The sequence below is a fragment of the Conger conger genome, chromosome 8 (assembly GCF_963514075.1).
Source record: "Conger conger chromosome 8, fConCon1.1, whole genome shotgun sequence".
Lineage (NCBI taxonomy): Eukaryota > Metazoa > Chordata > Actinopteri > Anguilliformes > Congridae > Conger > Conger conger.
In genome coordinates, this window is record NC_083767.1 from 51,297,377 (window position 1) to 51,315,122 (window position 17,746).

Here is a 17,746-nt window from a genome sequence, read left to right on the forward strand (position 1 = left end):
ACATTAAGATGCTCTCTCCAAACAAAGGCCTCCCACATTTCCAGTGTATGTATTTACTATATCTGGGGATTGACAGGGAATGGGGTTCCATCTATGGCACCGGTAACTGTCTGGCCTCAATCACTAAACTCATTTGTACCAATAGATGTAAAAGATCAAATAAAAAAACAGATTATATACACATGCACATGTGTGCTTGCACCTGTGCCACACTGTTTGTGCACTGGGACACATCTCCTCTGCCTGACCTGTTTAAAACAGTGTTTTCAATTTGTATACAAATATGTGATAAGTTAAACATCATCATGATATCATTAGCTTAAAAAAAAAACCCCACATATGTTTACACTGAATTCATTAATTGACATAACATGTTTTTCTCCAGTCAAGATGATTGAGTTCATTTAAGACTGTTGTGTTTTGTTGAACCAGAGTCTGAAGGGCCAGGTGCATGATCCTGGACGTGAGATAAGGCACAAGTGCCCCTGGCCCTGATTCACTTCCTCTGCATAATAAACCAGAATCTCTCAAACCACCCACAAATGAGAGATTCATTGTCTGCCCCAGTTCTGTCTGCCTAATTTTGGATTTTGCCCTATAAAAACTTCAGTGACACAAAGATAAAACAAATTGCAGAAGATCAAAGTCATTGGTGACCAGCGACCTTTTTGAACATTCCTCTTAGATTCTTAGGTTACATTCTTTAGATTATTCCTGTACAGCCTGTGCTATATTTATCCTCCTGAAGGGAACCACTGTATTCCCATTCACCAACTAATTCAGCCTGAACTCTGGCCAAAGCCAGCTAATTATATTTTGTGTAATTGACCGATCATCAATTCTCCAAAGGAAAAGTCCACTCAAGCAGAAACCACCCATCCCAGTCAAACAGGGACTAATGGAGGTCACACCAGTATTGTAGAACACTTGGCTATATTCCACTGATACTGGAGCATGTGAACTGTAATGTAATTTTATTTATATGAAAGGATCATTCATTGTAGGATGTGTGTATGCTGTTGTGCGCATGTGTATCCTTAAATTAATAATGATTAAGAACTAAACTGCTTACCTGAGCTATCCAAGACGACAATCGTTTCTTAGAAATAATTTACAAATGCATATTGTAAATTATTGATCTTTGTGTCAAAGCCTATGCATTATATGGAACATTAGAATGGGATGCTTTGTAATAATCTACACAGCAAGGTTTTCTATGAAGCAAACAGAAGGAAAGAATAACAGAAAATATGCATGTTAATATAGGTACTAATCAAAGGTGAGTGGAGATTTGCTGCTGCAGACTGATGTTGGGGTGACCCTCCATAAATCTCCTGGACTTGGCTCTTACTGACTTGGACATTGTCTGCAGGACCTGGTACAGGGGGATTTCTGTTCACAGTCTCTGGGCATCACATGTGCCCTGCCACCCCTCAGAGTCCTGGTTCTGCTCCAAACTGGATGAGACACAGGTCCCAAAAATCAATCTCGCAAACAACGCAACACAGCAGAGGATTTTTTATTTGTTGCCATTTTTGGGGCCTTAAACAGATGCCATCCTCTCTTGAGACATTTATGGTGTGAAGGGAGAAGGAAAGAAGTGAATGTAGGTTGTATCCAGGCTGTTCCAGCGCTTGGCGAGGCCAGCCGCGCTGTGTGCCAGATGTGTGGTCCTGCAGAACAGCAGCTGCGGCAGCTTGGCAGCTTGCGCAGTGGAACTGAAGCAGTTGGCTGGTTGTTTATACTATACTTGTGATAGTGTGCTCCCAGTCCCTCCTGATCTGATGGATAAAGACTGGGGTAAGGGAATAGGCCAACGGACGTGACTGGGAAGTCTATATTTGGGTGATAAGATAGGGAGGAAAGAAAGTCTAAACTTCAGTCATGGCTGCTCACCATACAGACACACAGCCTACTTACAAACACAATGCTCACTCAGAGAACACAAATCACATGGCATACTCAAAACACCTCACTTACACACCTATCTCAAACATAGCAATGTCACACTGTATTTCCAGTGCAATGAGCAAAATCTAATTTCATAATAAAATTGAATTGATCTTTATTAAGCAATTGGTGTTTTATGCTCATGTGATACAGACTGACTTGTGAATACAAGCACGGGTTGTTTTGCAGTCTGCCTTTAAAAACATTCCAGAAAAAAAAAGTCAGGCATATTTTTGTTGTATTTTCACAGTGATGGCTTCCTGTGTGGACTATTATTCTGTAGTTGTGGAATGAGCAAAACTGTAGCCCAGTGAGTCCTGGAATGTGTATAGATGCCTGACAGGACTCATGGTGACTCACACAAAGGGAATACTAATGATCAGGTTCCAGGTTGTGTTTGTATTAGGATATTTTACATTACTCACAATAAGGGAGTCACATTATAAAATAACCACATTGCTGGCTAATGATAGGTGGCACAGTGCAGTCATAAATCTTTCTTGCAACTGCGCATAATCTGGTTTTCATTTCAATATTTTCATAATGAAAGACTGTGAGGATACAACTGTGTTCATAGTCACTCATAAAAATGCAATGTTGGACAATGTAAACTGTGTTAATACAGTACAGGCAGTGTAAAGCTTATGAATAGTATTGTGAAGGCTAATGGCTCACCCAAATGATGTATGCTGAATTGTATTTTCCACGATCCAAATATCACTGTAATAGCAAGAGCAAAGCAAGTTATATATGTCAATTTGTAATGTCCTGCTATGTCACTAATGCCAGCTGATTGATTGTAGACTCTTCCTTCCAACCAATTGTGCTGTTCGCAGCACTGCCATTGCTCTGGAGAGACTTGTGGAGGTTGCATCTGCCCTGAATGCTGACATGCTGCACCATGGCATTTTGAAAGAAAGGCTAAAATGGTGTGTGTGTGTGTGTGTGTGTATGTATGTGTGTGTACGCGCACGCCCTTGCATGCGTGCCTGGGAGATTTGCTGCAGGGCAGTTGCTTCAGAAGTATATGATGCATTGCAATTAGGGAACAGGCTCCAAGTAGATATGTATGTCACAACAAAAACTAAAAAAAATGTAAGACAAACAGCTTAAACACTGTCATTATTTCACTTAAATAAATTACCATGAAACTGTCTCAGCATCAGTATAGTGACATCTAGTGGCCACTTTGGTTATATGTTGGTTACTTCCCATTGGAATAAATAACCCAGAAGTCCTTTATTTAACCAGGATGGTCAGTTGAGAACAAATTCACATTCGCAATGACAACCTGACATTAGACATTAATGTTTGCCCTTAAAACTTGCAGTAGTATTGAAATCAATTATCTATGGAACTCATAATTTAATAAAAAACTAAATTCACTGTACAGACCTGACTAATGGGACACTAATATAGGAGAGATGATAAAATGCCAGTTTATATTCCACATAGTGGCTGTGATTCTGTTCCATAAGGTCACATGACAACGAATTGGTGCTCTGCACCTGTTCTGATGTGGCAAACAATAACAATTACAACTGAAATTGATGTTAACTACAAAACTCAAATGAACATGATGCAGACTTGAATTATGTAGCCATGGATACATCACCAAATCTAGTCAATCAGTATGACATTGAAGCCAAATTATAGTCTCTGGACACTAATCTAGTCCAGAAACACTGTATATGACACACAGGAGATTCAATGAGGAAAACAATAAAAAAAACATGTTCTCCTTTCTTATGATTCCTGTAAGAGTAATTTTACGTCAATTTATTTGCTGATAGAGGTCAATGGTTCACATGGATAAGCTGAACATACATTATTTAGAATAACAGGCAACTATTTCCTTGTCAGAAATATCTATGAATATGCAAACATTTTTCAAAGATTAATGAGATTTCTTGAGAGCTTGAAATGTGAAGAGGCTTTAAGAGACTAAATTATTAAACCTAAACTGTAGCCGACTGAAGGGACAACTGTTACTGTGAATTTCATTTTAAGAGAACTGAATTCATTGATATTGATATATTACAGGCAGCACAGTCTATATGACCTTATCACCCCATACTCCCCACCTGCTCATCAATTCATCAGGAGTCCTGAGTTGACATCTCTCCCCATGCCTCTCTGTTGGCTCCTGCCTGCTGCCTAAGTTTAAAATCCTGGTGATGTCCTCTCTACCTACCAGCCCTTGCCAGACCCTAAATCCCAACTCTGCAACCGAGCAAATGTTTTGCAATTCCAAACTGGCAGTAGCTAAATAGGGAATGCAAGGTTGTTAAAAATACCATCTCATTTATCACCCAGGCAGGAGGATCATTGGTTTGTGAGTTTACCCTATTTGCTGTAGCATGAGATGTACAATTTAAATATATATTAAATATGTTTTAATCTACTGAGGCCAATGCACATTTAACTCATGCAAATGTATTGTAATGGTGATAAATTGGATGTTACGCTGCGCAGAATTGACATATTTTGAACACCCAGACTCCCGGATAACAGTTAAATGTGGATAACCGTTAAGACATGGCGAAGTTCAAGTGTGTAGCCTAAGGAGGGTAAGCCGAGTACTGTAAGGAAGGCAGGGTAAGACAGTACATGCTGCCTGGGTGAGTCCTTTGAGAAAGAACCATAGGTTCTTATGTAGTTCTGTTGGTAAAGGGTAAAAACTACACCATTTAACAGTTCAATGAATCACACAGCCAAGGACCGGAACTACAGTAGAGCATGACGTAAAACGGGAACCACGCCCATAAATAGTAGTGACCTCGTCATTGCTTATTCAAGCACTTCCGGTTTAAGGTACCAGTTTTTTTTTTTGTTTACGACGTGAGCAGTACGTTTTCTGTGGCTAAATCCGTTCGTTTGGCGAAGTCCGTCTGACAAAGAAATGTCTACTGCACTCGAAAGTTACATCAATCGTATCCTTTTCTGTATGTGCATGCGGAACACGTAATACCAGTGTAGGGAATACGGTGAATGTGGGTGGCTTTCACTGTAGTTTTAGCATTTCTGTCGAAGCTAGCTAGCTGGGTAGCTAACAAAATGCAGTTGCAGCGAACACGTGGATTACTACTTAACTAACGAATTTAATCAAACGTTATTGAATGCAGGAGTGAGATTAATACGTTATTTAAACACTTAACACTTTCAAGCGCTTAGCCACACTGCAACCTAGCTTGATAGCTGCCTATGTCGTTCAATGCCCTATATGTTTTGCTAGGTAGCTAACGTTTCCGAGCTTGCTAGAGTAAAAAAAAAAAAAAGATCACGTTAATTTAAATGCTCATCGACGATCTTGTGGTAACTTATTACCTGTCCCAATACGAATAAAATGCGTAGCATTAAATTAAACCTTGCTGTCATTTAGATTCTGTATAGCTGTATTGCTAACATGGTCATGTTTGCTGTTTGATTGGTTGCCATTTAACTTAACCGTTACATTTTAGGCACAGTGGCAATTATAACATCAGATGGGAGAATGATTGTGGTAAGTTTAGTTTAGTTTGTTAGTTAACCAATATTCTTAAGTAGAGTAATATCTCTCATTTGACCCGATATCCTACTTTTTAGGGCACGTTGAAAGGATTTGATCAGACCATCAACCTGATTCTCGACGAAAGCCACGAGAGGGTATTCAGTTCCACACAGGGAGTAGAGCAGGTCGTCCTGGGGCTATACATCGTCAGAGGAGACAACGTGTACGTGTTAAGTTTCGTTGTTTCGGTTATATCAATTTTAACTGGGTTCTAATCTGGCGAACACTATTTTACTATAGTATGCAGCCCTAAATGACCTCGAGCCAACCATGTAGAATCGATAGTGTAGTAATACTACAACAGATTCTGCATACTTTTAACTACTGTGTCGCTCTTGTAAAATAATGACTACAGCGGCGACCTTTACAATAATTTTCTCTTCTGAATGTTTCAGAGCTGTCATTGGAGAAATAGACGAGGAGACGGATTCAGCTTTGGATTTGGGAAACATTCGGGCGGAACCTCTGAACTCTGTTGTCCACTGACGAGTTTATGGAAACCTCTCCGCACAGGAACCTTCAGTAACACCTTACTTGAACTCCCGCCATAAGGCAGACATTGCACTGTCATACACAGGAAATAACCGGGGTCACAACATGGCATAACAGATATACCGTATAAAAATGTACTGATCCAAGTATGACAATTTTATGTCATTAGACAAGCCTTATGCCGTCTTATGACAGCCGTATGTCATGTGTATGAGTGTCATGTCAGCCTTGTGGTGAGGGGTTGAAGTAATGTGTTACCGAACCTTCACACCTCACTAACCAACCATGATGTCCCTGGCACCTCACACTGCTGACAGCAGTGTGATGCTCCAGGAATCCTCCAGTTTAGTTTGAGTGGTGTTCTGTAATCTTAAAGGACTTCACCTGTTAGTACTTCTGTGTTGTTTTGAGGGATTATTCATATTTGAATTTAAATGTATTATGTTCTATTATACGCTGTAAAATATTGTTCTAATCATCAGGGTATGATATCAATTTGATATATCATTTTGTAAAAATTCTTGGAGGTCAGTAGGGACAGTTTGGTATCCTAATATTACTTATGTTGAAATAAAAAATGATGTTCTTAAGGGCTTTACGATTCTTAATGAGGGTAGAACTTAACACCACTCACTTGGTTGAGGTATCCAGAGGGAACTGTTTTATGTTGTGTTGGATCTAGTTAGATCTGTAAACATACCTTTACTGGTCACTTTACAATCTTTGAAATACCCCTTCCCAAATGGATTCAAATAATGAGATCTAAAAATCTTTTCCCACTCCAGAAATCTATACATCATTTGTAATGATCACCTAGTGCAACACATTGCTAATTATTTAGGACACCCTATTTTGAAGTTCACATTTTAAAATTCGATTGAAAAAAATGGGAAGCCTTATTAAACGCATGCAACAGTCTCCAGACAAATTTGCATTGACCCAATTGATTAGTTTACATTTTTTAATTGAAAAATACAAAGATAAGCATGGAGAAACAGCTGACCATTTACAATTATCCTTTGCCCCAGTGTAGCAGTGAGACAGGTCAACTTTACAGTGGTGTTGAGACTTGTAATCAGCTCTTGGGTTATCAGGGTGTTGCTTCTTCACCAGACTGCACAATAGCACCATCACATTACTGACCTGTATAAGCTCCCAAACCCAACAATTTCTTCAATGATAAGAGAGAACCGTTAGGATACACACACACACATACATCTTTCAGAGGCTGTTGCGTACTGCATTTATGCTCGTTTTCTCCTGGCAACTTGTATAAACTTAATGGGGAGAACTCCATTTGGTCTCAGACAGTTGTTTCTACAAGATTCTTTTTAAAATGGCTACCTTAAATACAATGAACAAAACATGTTACAATATCTATACCCTGGATAAATACATGGACAATCATTAGTTTGTCTCATTCAAGTAAATCTTGTGTTTTTTTAAATAAAAAAAACAGGCGTCTCAAATGAATAGTCATTACAAAACAAGACAAAAACATATTGCACCATTTCATGGCATGTACCAAATGTAATGTAAAAACTGCCGACTTGGCAATAATATTTAAGATTCATTGTAATACTCTTGGAGCAAAGAAAAACATTTCAGACAAACTAAGACAGATTTTAGGACAAGCCTAATTCAACCTTACCTTAAAGTGGCTTTAACTCCAGATGGCAAATTTGAGCTATTTGTTTTTCAACCTTTTCCCCCTTTTTTTTCCTTTTTCTTTTTCTTTTTAAATACTACTTGCTCCCACTTATACAAGTAACAGGAAGTCACACTTAATTCATTTTTTATTCAGTTAAGGAGAAAACTTGACCTCACACTAAGTGGGACTCAGCTATATATACACACTGTCAAAATAAATCCAATGTTTCCAAGGAGAAGTTAAAAGCCGTATTTTTCTGAAGGTGTGGTTCTCCACATGGAACCACTTTAATCATATGTGAAAATATGGCTTCAACAACATTAAAATGGATGTGGTTTGCGCCTGAGCAAGTAAGTGCAGCGTGCATCATTTTCATATACCATCTCCAGGAATAAAAAGGAGCAGGTGATGGCCATATGTGGTATACAGGGAAGAGCAGGCAGATTGAATACCTGCCCTCCCAATCCGGGTGGATGTAAACAGGGTGAGTGTGGCTGTAGTGTCAAATCATGTAGTTTTTCTTTAAGACTTCTAGGTACTGCTGAGTGGCACGGGTCACCGGGTCCTGGTCCACATTCAGGGTCTTCTGTGACCCAGCCGCCGAGCCCACGGGGGACAGACGCGCCGACCCCCCCTCCAGCTCTGCTGCAGCTGACAGACAAGAGCAGTCAGACGCTGTACTGAGATCAGCCAGTTAGGACAAAGTTTCCTCTGGAATGTAAAAACAAAAGGGAGGAGAAACACTCACCATGGTCCAGTTCCTTTGATATGTTCTTTTCCAATTCACTTTGCATCTGGGGATAGAGATGGCACAGAACGAGCAGTGAAATTAAAACCCCATGGGTTTACAAACACGTTTCAGTTGGTTTCAATAATGTAGGTTTTGCACAAGCATTTATTTCTGGACTTCAAGCTTATATGTAACAATCTAAATCTGGAATTCAACAAGTATGGCATTTATGGTTATTACAACATCCCTTCAATTTAAAAATGGTTTACATAGTTCAGTTCAGTTTAGTCTGTTAAAGCCACAATTATATACATTCGGTGCACATTCTATGCACAAAATATACATTCATAAAGCAGTGTTCTATTCCTAGTTCAGCACAGCACCCTCTGTAACAAAAGAGGGAAGATTGCTTAGGCCTTTTTTCTGCAAATATTTAAAGACCTGCATCAGACAACACTGCAGAGGTAAAGAGTTCACACGGGCATGTGAGGGCACCGCACACAATGCATTTTAGCACATATGCTAATGAAAGCATGCCTTTCATCCCACAAACACAACAGTCTCGCTTACATTACAACGGCTAACACTGATGTATCCTTGATGGAAAGTTGTCACGCACATGCACAGAAAGAGAGAGCGGATATTGTGGGGACACGTGGCACAGATCCACCATGGAAAACATTGTTTGAGGTTTGATAAGAATAATTGTTTTATATGGAGTTAACTATGCCTTGCACCCTGGTGAATGTGTGTATCTCCACACAGTTCCACACTGTATGACACTGCCTTAAAAAGTAGATCCTGTTCATTATGGGTAAAACTAGTAATAACTGTCAGTATGATGAAGGTATTTTCATCTAGAAAACAACAACAGTAATAACAGGAATACAGGATTTCCAGAGAAGAAAGTTAGTTTTTTAGGGGTGAATGTGTTTAGTAGTTAATGAATGACAGGGTACAGTACAGACACATTCTAACTCCACATAACAGCAATTCACAGAAGTGGTCTTCAGTTGCCGATTAGACTAGACACCCTTAATCCAGGACACTTTATGGACCTGTCAAATGACCCAGGCACTAAATAAAGCTGGAAATTTACAAGAGCATTTCAGTTGAGAGTTCCTGGGTTTCTGAGGGTACAATTCCAGTGTCCCAAAGGATTTTAACTTGCAGCCTTCAGCCTCTATTTGCTACTTCACACAAGGCTCCATGTGGTGTTCAACCAGTCACTACTGTGATGTTAGGTCATGGCCGCCCAGGTTCACCCATCACAGAGAACACATGAAAAACACAAAATAAAGTATACAGGCCTCCTCTTTCTCTTCCAAAGAACGGCAATTACTTCCCCCCCCCCAATTCAAAGTTTGTAACAAAAACAGCCTGTGACATTCTACCGCAAAGGAATTTTGGGAAAAATTGGGTGTGTAATCTTGTTCAGCATGTGAGTTTTCGCAAGCAAGAGGTGAGGGTAAAGGAAAGAAAGCCACTCAATCGCACACCACTACACACCTTGTCATGTGTCGGGTTGAAGTGAAGAAAGGTGAGAGACAGACTTTTGAGCTAGGAGCTGAAGGAGAGCAAGAAACAGAAGACATTTAGTGCAAAATTATACTACTGGAAAGGTAGAGGGAGTCAAAGAGCGTAGACAGAAGGAAGGAGGAAGCAGAAAGGGGGGGGGGGCAACTTACACCCTTAAAAACTGGACACATGCAACACTGTCTGAAAGACTACAGAACAGTCACGGATTACGTACTGCTGTGTTAACTAGCATGTTTGACTGAGGTGATGTGCGGCTCACTATACTCTGTACAGCGACTGATTACCTAAGGAGCTGAAAACGTGTGTGGGTAAGGGTTGTAGCAGATTTAGAAACACAAGAAAATACAGCGCATGGGAGTGACAAGCCACTTCAACTTAACACAGTTAAACTGTTATTTTCTTACATTTATTTTGTGGATATATAAATTTAGCTTTGATGGGGCAAATTAGATTGCAAACATCAGAAATATTTCCCATTTAGCGGCCATAGTTTTAGCTCAGAGACCACAAAATGTGAAACATTTTAAAGGATGTGCATACTTTATCAAGACAAATGCATTTACTCTTGTTTTGTGTATGCACATATATTTCCATATAAATGCACTTCAGAGTGCTTTGTAGGCGCTAATGCGGAGTTGAGTTCTCCCCTCAGGCAAATGTGTCGTATATCCCTGCATTGAAATGTGAGTGAAGTGACTCATCATCCAATGGCATGGAAATAACAGAATGCTATGAAATGGGAAAACAAGTTGACATGTTTATCTATCCTGGCACAGCACAGATACCAAACACCACGCTGCTGTCCTGTACACTGTGTTTGTTCTTTTTTCCAGCATTGACCGATTCCACTTGGACGGGGCTCACCTTGGCCAGGTAGGCCTCCACCCTGCTGTTGTGTCCTTCCCCCACTGGGCTGAGGAAGCTGCCTCCCAGGTTCAGGCTCCTGTTGAGGGGCCCCAGTGTGGCTCCGTAGGTCCCCACAGACCCCAGCGGGCCCATGTCCAGGGAGGGCCCTGCCAGGCCGCCATTGACAATACTGCTGGTGATGAGGGACTTGCTGCGCTGCCGTTCACTCAGCAGCCTGGTGTTGGTCTCCGCTAGCCTCTCATTGGACCTGCCCAGACCAGGTGACAGCGTGAGCCCACAATGACAGCGTGACATCATCTCAATCACTGCCACAGCATAGTGATGCAGAACTAATGTGAAAAACACAAGCAGGGAACGAGCAGCTGGACTTAAAGGCCATGCTGACCTCTCGAGTTTGCCCGCCAGGGACTTGCGTAGCCGGAGCTCCTCGCCGTAGAGCTGGCGGTAGCGGTCCAGCTCAGTCTTGGTGGAGTCCCTCTGGGAGAGGCTGTCCTGCTGGCTGCTGCGGAGCCGGCTCAGTTCACCGTCCAGGTCCCGGATTCGCTGCTCCAGCTGGCTCCGGAGGCCCGCCTCATTGGCTGCTTTGATCTGCTCCAGGGCGTCCTGGGAGGCCGCCTGTGTCTGAGACACGGACAAAGACCATTATCCAAAGCTGACAATGTATCGGGTAGAAAAGGAAAATGTGTTAACTTCAGTAGGAATGCATTATAACCACATAATGAATGTAAAATGTTATCTGGGATGCCTGTATGAACGCTGCTGTGTTGGCTTCACCTGCAGGAAGAGGTTGACCTCCTCGAGCTTATGCCTGATCTCCTGGCGGGCCCGCTCCTCAGTTTCACGGCGGTACTGCTCAGCCTGGTTCTGGTCCATCATGCTGGTCTCCATCTGCCTCCGCAGGCTGGACACCTCCTCCTCCAGCTGCCTCTTGCTCCTCTCCAGCCTCTCGTGGCTCCTGGTCAGGGTCTTGAGGGAGGAGAGCTGCTCCATCAGCTCGCCGTTCACAGCCTCCAGCCTGCTTCTCTTCAGAGCCTCCTTCTCCAGCTGCAGCGAGAGCTCGTCCGCCTGCCGGGCACACAACTACAGTCAAACTCAACGGTCAGATGAGCACACAACTACAGTCAAACTCAACGGTCAGATATGTCTGCCTGTAGTGCAGTGGTTACGGTACATGACTGGGACCCGCAATGTTGGTGATTCTATTCCCGGTGGTTCAACCCCTGGTGGTTCTATCCGTGGTGGTTCAATCCCTGGTGCACAACTGTTTGGCCCCACATTACCCCACATAATCCCTAGATTGCCTCCTGCTTAGTCTAATCAACTGGAAGTCAGTTTTGATAAAAGCGTCAGCTAAATGTAATGTACTGAAATAAAGAAAAAGCCTGTCCGGCAAATTGATTGGCCTTTAAGCACACTAAATTTTGAATCAGTTAGATTTCCTTATTGGTCTGTCCTCACCTGTGAAAAAACAGACTGAACAGGCTTTTCCTGACTTATTAAATATCACTACATTTAGTAGTCAGATATGTTAAAAAATGCACCGCAAGAAAAGCAAGACGTATGCCAAACCGTGCCTTCATCCTGCCAACGGCAGCATCGGTGTCCATCTGTCTGTGGCCCATCTCCCCTCGAAGGCTGTTCAGTGGGGAGGCCAGTTCCCCCGAGTCCTGCTCCCGTAGCTTCTTTTTGGCTGTTTTCACCAGAGTCCTCAACCTTCACAGAACAGCATCACAGCAACCTTCAGCTAACCACCACCACAGCTCACACAGAACACAATTAATCATCCACATCTGGGGAGCTACAAACACACATTTTCTAAGAAGTGTAAGTAGTTATATATCTACATCTATAGGCTAAATGACTTCCAACCAATGTGTAGTGATATATAGCGTGTATAGCATATATCATTAGGTTGGAGGGGGGAAGGTCACCTGTACATTTCCTTCTGCAGGTCTGTGTTTCTCTTCATCTCCTGATCCAGTCTCTCGTCAACAGACCTTTTCTGCTCTGAGATCTTCTTCACCTTCTTTCGCTCGATATCCATCTAAAACACAATATATATTCTACATATGATGTGTCTGATATAGATACGTTTTTGCTGAGTGACAGGTAGAAGTCACTAACCTGGGTTGAGAGATCTTCTTTCTCCTTCTCTAGCTCAGCCAATCGGAGGCCCAACCTGGAGCGGCTCTTCAGCTCCTCCTCCCACAGCTGGTGGGAGCCCTGGGCATTGTGGGATAGCACACTCTGCTTCTGGACCTAGGATATAAACAGGATGCCATTTTCAACACTGCTCACACGGTGGGCCTATACTGAAAAATAATGTCAGTGACAAACCTCTCGACTAAGCTGATCTTCCAAGTTAATCTTCGCTCCCTGTAGGTCTGTGACCAAACCCTCCAAACGGTTCCTTACCTGTCGAAATGTATACATCAAAGCAGTCAAACAACAGATGCAGGAGGCTTAATATTACACACAGGATAATTAAAATAAGCATTTTAAAACCAACAGAACATGCTTCATGCAGCTCTACATCTCATTATTCTTGTCTGAAGCAGTTGTCTAAAGTCACACAGAAAATGGCTATTAAAAGTTGGGAAGAAAAGGGAAGATTGATGAATTCTAATAAATCAAGTACTAAATTTGAGTAAACCACCACCAAAAGAATTGCAACAGACAAAATTCCAAATTCAAAAGACATTTAAACTACTTGCACCATTTCAAATAATGTCTTTGAAATTAATGCAGTCTAGCATTTCACACCCGAAAGTTCAAGGATTTCTCATTTGAATTTATTAGCAGAACAATCCCTCAAATATATTAACCCCATACTATTTTCAGGAAGTTTCAGAAAGAGATGACTAAAAGAACTGCTAGCATCACATCAACATCCTAAATACCAACCATTCCGCCAGGTGAAGACTCTGATGGCTGTAAAAAGATTAAATTCCTCATTCATTACATTTTTATTGCTTTATTATCATATATTTTATTAGGTTTATTATTAATTTTTTAACAAGATTCCATTCATTATTTAAGTTAATGTCATTTAAACAAAAGTTCTCACTTGAAAGCTACATGTTAAACTGCATATGACAAGTTCTATGTGGGGAAAAAGCAGCGAAGTGCTGCAGGCATTATCTTACAAATTAAGTCACTTCACACGACAATGGTAATCTGAATATATTTAACACCCTGCTGATATGGTGCTGCCTTTATGCTGAAACAAAAAATGGGCAATGATTAGTGGGTTAAAGTGAATTGTGCTTTTCAGTCACTGAGGCTGTTGGATGACGGACGGGTCGTTGACGGTGAGAAAAGCTCACCAGTGCAGCCTCCTGGGCTCCTTTCTGTAGCACCTCGATCCTGTTGATCTGCTGCTTCGCTGTGGCCTCTAGCCGAGCGTTCTCGATCTCCATACTGCAGAGACAGACACATACAAAGTTGTGAAGAGTTGCCATTGCTACATAAACACATCCAGCACGGCTCAGGTAAAGCTGACCAATAGGCCCAGGCCAACAATACCTGTATTTTTGATGGCTCAATTAAACAGGATACGTAGCTATGAGAATGGTTCCGAGGTTTTCTGTGGTTTGGATATTTCAGTAGGAGAGGATGTGTGGTTTAGTGCGTGCTAATGACAGCTCAGTGTAAAAGGATGTATGGTCATGCGTGTATGTACCGCTGTACTGCCTCCTCCAGCTGCTTGGTCGTTTTTTCGGCCACCGAGGAAGCCGACAGGACCTCCTGCAGTTTCTGAGCCGAGGCGATGACCTCTCGCTCTTTGTCGTCCAGGGCGCTCTTCAAGCTGTGGACGCGGCGTTCGGACTGGACGTACTGCTCCTCGCCGTCCTGCAGCTGGAGATAGACACCATCAGCACCCTGAGCCATGGCGTCCTGCTTACTGCACGTCACACCCCCCGGGGTCTGCCCGCCAGCACCGCAACACCTACCTTTCCCTTCAGCCTGTCCATCTCCTTCTGCAGACGCACCTTCTCTTCCTCCAGGTCGCTGCGGTAACGGGTGTTGACTTCCAGCGAGGCCTCGGACATGGACAGCTTCTTCAGCGAGTCGGCCAGCTCCTGCTGCAGCTGCCTCAGTTTGGCCTTCCACCAGAGAACAGAGGAGCATTCAGGGCAGTGACTTACACTGGGAGACTCAGAACAGTGCTGAAGAGAACACACAGTAAAGGGCTTTTCAGACACATAGAGGGAATTTTGGTAAGAAATTAAAGTTGCTACCATTAAGTGTTAAGCTGTGAAACGTTGTTTGTAGTAGTAATAATCTTCTTCTGAGTTGGAGATGTTTATGAGTCTTCAGAGGTGCTCTTATCCAGAGCGATGTACAACAAAGTGCAAAGTGCATACCCACCACCAGGAACAAGTGTGCTGAAAGACCCTAGAAGGAAGTACAGCTTCAAGTGCTAAGATAACAAAGGTAAGGACTAGGGCCAATTTGATAAATATGACAATGGATGTTATGTCTAAAACTATTTTAGCAATAAACAGCTTACATAGCCAGACGAAACTAGCAGAAATATCATCCTAGCGAACAAGTAACACAAGTAATGACACTACTGCGAACTGAAAAACGACCAAAAAAACCTGGCTGTGTGTAAAGCAGCCATTGGCCGTAACGCTACCTCTCTCTCTGCGCTCTCGTGCTCCTGCTTGCGGACCTGCTCGCGGAGCTCCGCGTTCTTGTCCGCCAGCTCCCGGCTCCGTTCCTCCACCATGTGCACGCGGCCGTCGCTGTCGGACCGCAGCTGGGCCAGCATGTCTCCGAAGCGTTCCTGCGCGTCGGCCACCGCCCGCTCCTTCACCGCGCCCCGGCCGTGCGCCTCCTCCAGCTGCTGCCGGAGCAGCATGTTCTCGCTCTGCGCCTGGCCCAGCCGCTCCTGCAGGGCCTCCTGCCGGGCGCCCGCCTTGCTGCGCTGCTCCCTCTCGGCCAGCAGGGCGGCGTCCTGCTCCTTCAGCCGGGCCTGGGCCTGCTCGCGCTCCCGCTCCACCGTCTCCAGCAGCAGGGTCTTCTCGGTGAGGGCCAGGGCCGAGCGGTGGCACTCGTTCTCCAGGCTGTTGGCCTTGGCCTCGGCCTTGCCCAGACGCTGGGAGAGGCCGTGGATGGTCTCCCGCTGCCCTGCCGCCTCGCCGTCCCGCTTCTCCTGCGCCCGCTGCCAGTCGTCGCGCTCCCTCTGCAGGGCTCTCTCGGCCTCGGCCCTCCCCGCCTGGCTGTGCTCCACCTCCCGCAGCGCGGAGGTCAGCCGCGCCCGGGCAGTCTCCGCCTCCGCCTCCAGCTTCTCGCGGGCCTGCCGCTCGTGCTCCAGCTTGGCGGCTGCCACGGAGGCCTCGGCCTTCAGGGCGCTCAGCTGGCCGTTGCACTGGAAGACGGTCTGCGCCAGGGCCTCCTCGCTGACCTTCAGCTCCTGCCGCACGTCCTCCAGCCTCTCCCGCAGGACCTCGCTCTCCTCGGAGAGCCGGCCCTCCTCCTGCCGGCTGTGGGCGCGCGAGCGGTCCAGCTCCAGCTGCAGGGACGTCACCTCCTCCTGCAGGCTGCGGCTCTGCTGCATCAGCTCCCGCTCCCGGTCACTGGCCTCCGACAGCTGGGACATGGCCTGTACAGCACACGACACGGAAACATGAAACATATTTCAATAGAAATATGGAGAGAATACGGAGAAGATATTTCCAGATGCATGTTTTGCGCAGCCAGTATAATGGCAGTTTTGAATCATGGCTTGGTCTTGAATGCAGCCTTGTCCTTGACACCGTGGTCTTGAACCAGACTCGATTAACCAATGACTTTGGTTTTGGCTATAGCCCTGTCACTTTCATCCTCTGTATGCTGTCAGTTCATCTGTCTGTAGAAACAGGGCGGGTGTTTGACTGCAGGCTCTACGACCATCAGGGACAGCGTTTACCTCGGTGCTCTTGTTGAAGTTCCTGCGGTTCTCCTCCTCGATCTCCTTCTGTTTGCGCAGATGGGAGTTGAGCACGCCCTCCTGCAGAGCCCGGGCACTGCGCTCCTGGTTCAGCATCCGCTGGGCCTCGCTGCGGTCCTCTTCCAGCTGTCACACCAACACACCACGGCATTACTACACAATGGACAACAATACAATACACTACACCATGGAGCAGCCATTTTGTCTACTCAGGAAAGTGAGCGTAAGTATTACAGTGTAAATGTTACGGTGTACTGGGATGGTGATTATCAATGCATGATGGGGCAAACACATGAATGCTGCCTTAAGTGTTTTAGCCTTGTGATGAGAATTAAATTATTAAGTAGAAAATAAGTAAGCTCAAGTAACTTGTTTTAAGTTACCATTTGCTTGACAAGTGAAAATGTCTTACTCTATAGGCAAATATTTTTGTCTTATTTAGAAGAAAAAGTAATAGAAATAATTTCAGTCTAAATAAGATGAAAATACTCGAGATTGACATATTTTGGGTTTTTGCAATGAAAAGAAGAGCAGGAGCCTGAGGACTGGCGGACCTGCTTCAGGTTGATGGTGAGCGTTCTCTTCTCCAGCTCCAGGTTCCTCATGGCCAGCTCCATCCTCTGCCGCTCCTCTGCCTCGGACCGCTGCTGCTCCTCCTTCTTACGAAGCTGCTCCCGGCTCTTCTCGTACAGCATGGCCGCATTCCTGTGCTTCTCCTGCTCCTGCTTCAGTGCAAACCTGCAGGGAGCGGGGTGTGAGCAGCAGGAATCAGAGCGCCTTCCTCCATTGCCTTAACCCGACCGGTACACTAAACCACATGCGGAAACCGCATACTATTTCTTGTACATAGCACAGTTAGATGTGTCACCATATGTTAGAACAGCATTCATCCGTGGAGGGTAAAAGCATTTGCAGATGCTACCAGAGGTGTGAAATCCGGTTCCAGAAAGTAAAAGTCCTCCGCAGTACTTTGTTCCAATCACATGGATTTCCTAATTACCATAATTCCTCAGGCAGGAGGTAGAATAA

The 17,746-nt window shown here is 44.1% G+C and overlaps 2 protein-coding genes across 10 annotated transcripts in view; one reads left to right on the top strand and one right to left on the bottom strand.

The window, feature by feature from the left end:
* The first annotated feature begins 4,753 nt into the window (after positions 1–4,753).
* Positions 4,754–6,582, top strand: lsm8 (LSM8 homolog, U6 small nuclear RNA associated). 2 transcript variants are annotated; one of them, XM_061250963.1, is made up of 4 exons: positions 4,754–4,883; positions 5,412–5,452; positions 5,536–5,663; positions 5,896–6,582. In XM_061250963.1, the coding sequence occupies exons 1-4, from the start codon at positions 4,853–4,855 to the stop codon at positions 5,984–5,986; spliced, it is 291 nt and encodes a 96-aa protein (XP_061106947.1). In that variant the 5' UTR covers positions 4,754–4,852; the 3' UTR covers positions 5,987–6,582. The 2 variants fall into 2 exon arrangements, with proteins under 2 accessions (XP_061106947.1, XP_061106949.1); XM_061250965.1 differs by lacking the exon at positions 4,754–4,883 and adding an exon at positions 4,924–5,265.
* A 357-nt stretch (positions 6,583–6,939) lies between these two features.
* si:ch211-272n13.3 (ankyrin repeat domain-containing protein 26) overlaps positions 6,940–17,746 on the bottom strand; it is a 28,966-nt gene continuing 18,159 nt past the window's right edge. For 2 of the 8 annotated variants that reach the window (XM_061250959.1, XM_061250960.1), the window contains exons 28-43: positions 17,272–17,455; positions 16,697–16,843; positions 15,422–16,390; positions 14,733–14,948; positions 14,462–14,637; positions 14,106–14,199; positions 13,684–13,710; positions 13,117–13,194; positions 12,904–13,038; positions 12,711–12,823; positions 12,354–12,492; positions 11,554–11,844; positions 11,165–11,400; positions 10,777–11,026; positions 8,392–8,437; positions 6,940–8,318 (exon numbers count right to left, since the gene is read on the bottom strand). In XM_061250959.1, coding sequence (XP_061106943.1) covers positions 8,146–8,318; positions 8,392–8,437; positions 10,777–11,026; positions 11,165–11,400; positions 11,554–11,844; positions 12,354–12,492; positions 12,711–12,823; positions 12,904–13,038; positions 13,117–13,194; positions 13,684–13,710; positions 14,106–14,199; positions 14,462–14,637; positions 14,733–14,948; positions 15,422–16,390; positions 16,697–16,843; positions 17,272–17,455 — 3,274 coding nt within the window. In that variant the 3' untranslated portion in view covers positions 6,940–8,145. Of the gene's footprint in view, positions 8,319–8,391; positions 8,438–9,882; positions 9,941–10,776; positions 11,027–11,164; positions 11,401–11,553; positions 11,845–12,353; positions 12,493–12,710; positions 12,824–12,903; positions 13,039–13,116; positions 13,195–13,683; positions 13,711–14,105; positions 14,200–14,461; positions 14,638–14,732; positions 14,949–15,421; positions 16,391–16,696; positions 16,844–17,271; positions 17,456–17,746 lie in introns of all 8 variants that reach the window. The other 6 variants (XR_009709333.1, XM_061250962.1, XM_061250957.1 and 3 more) reach the window with 6 other exon arrangements.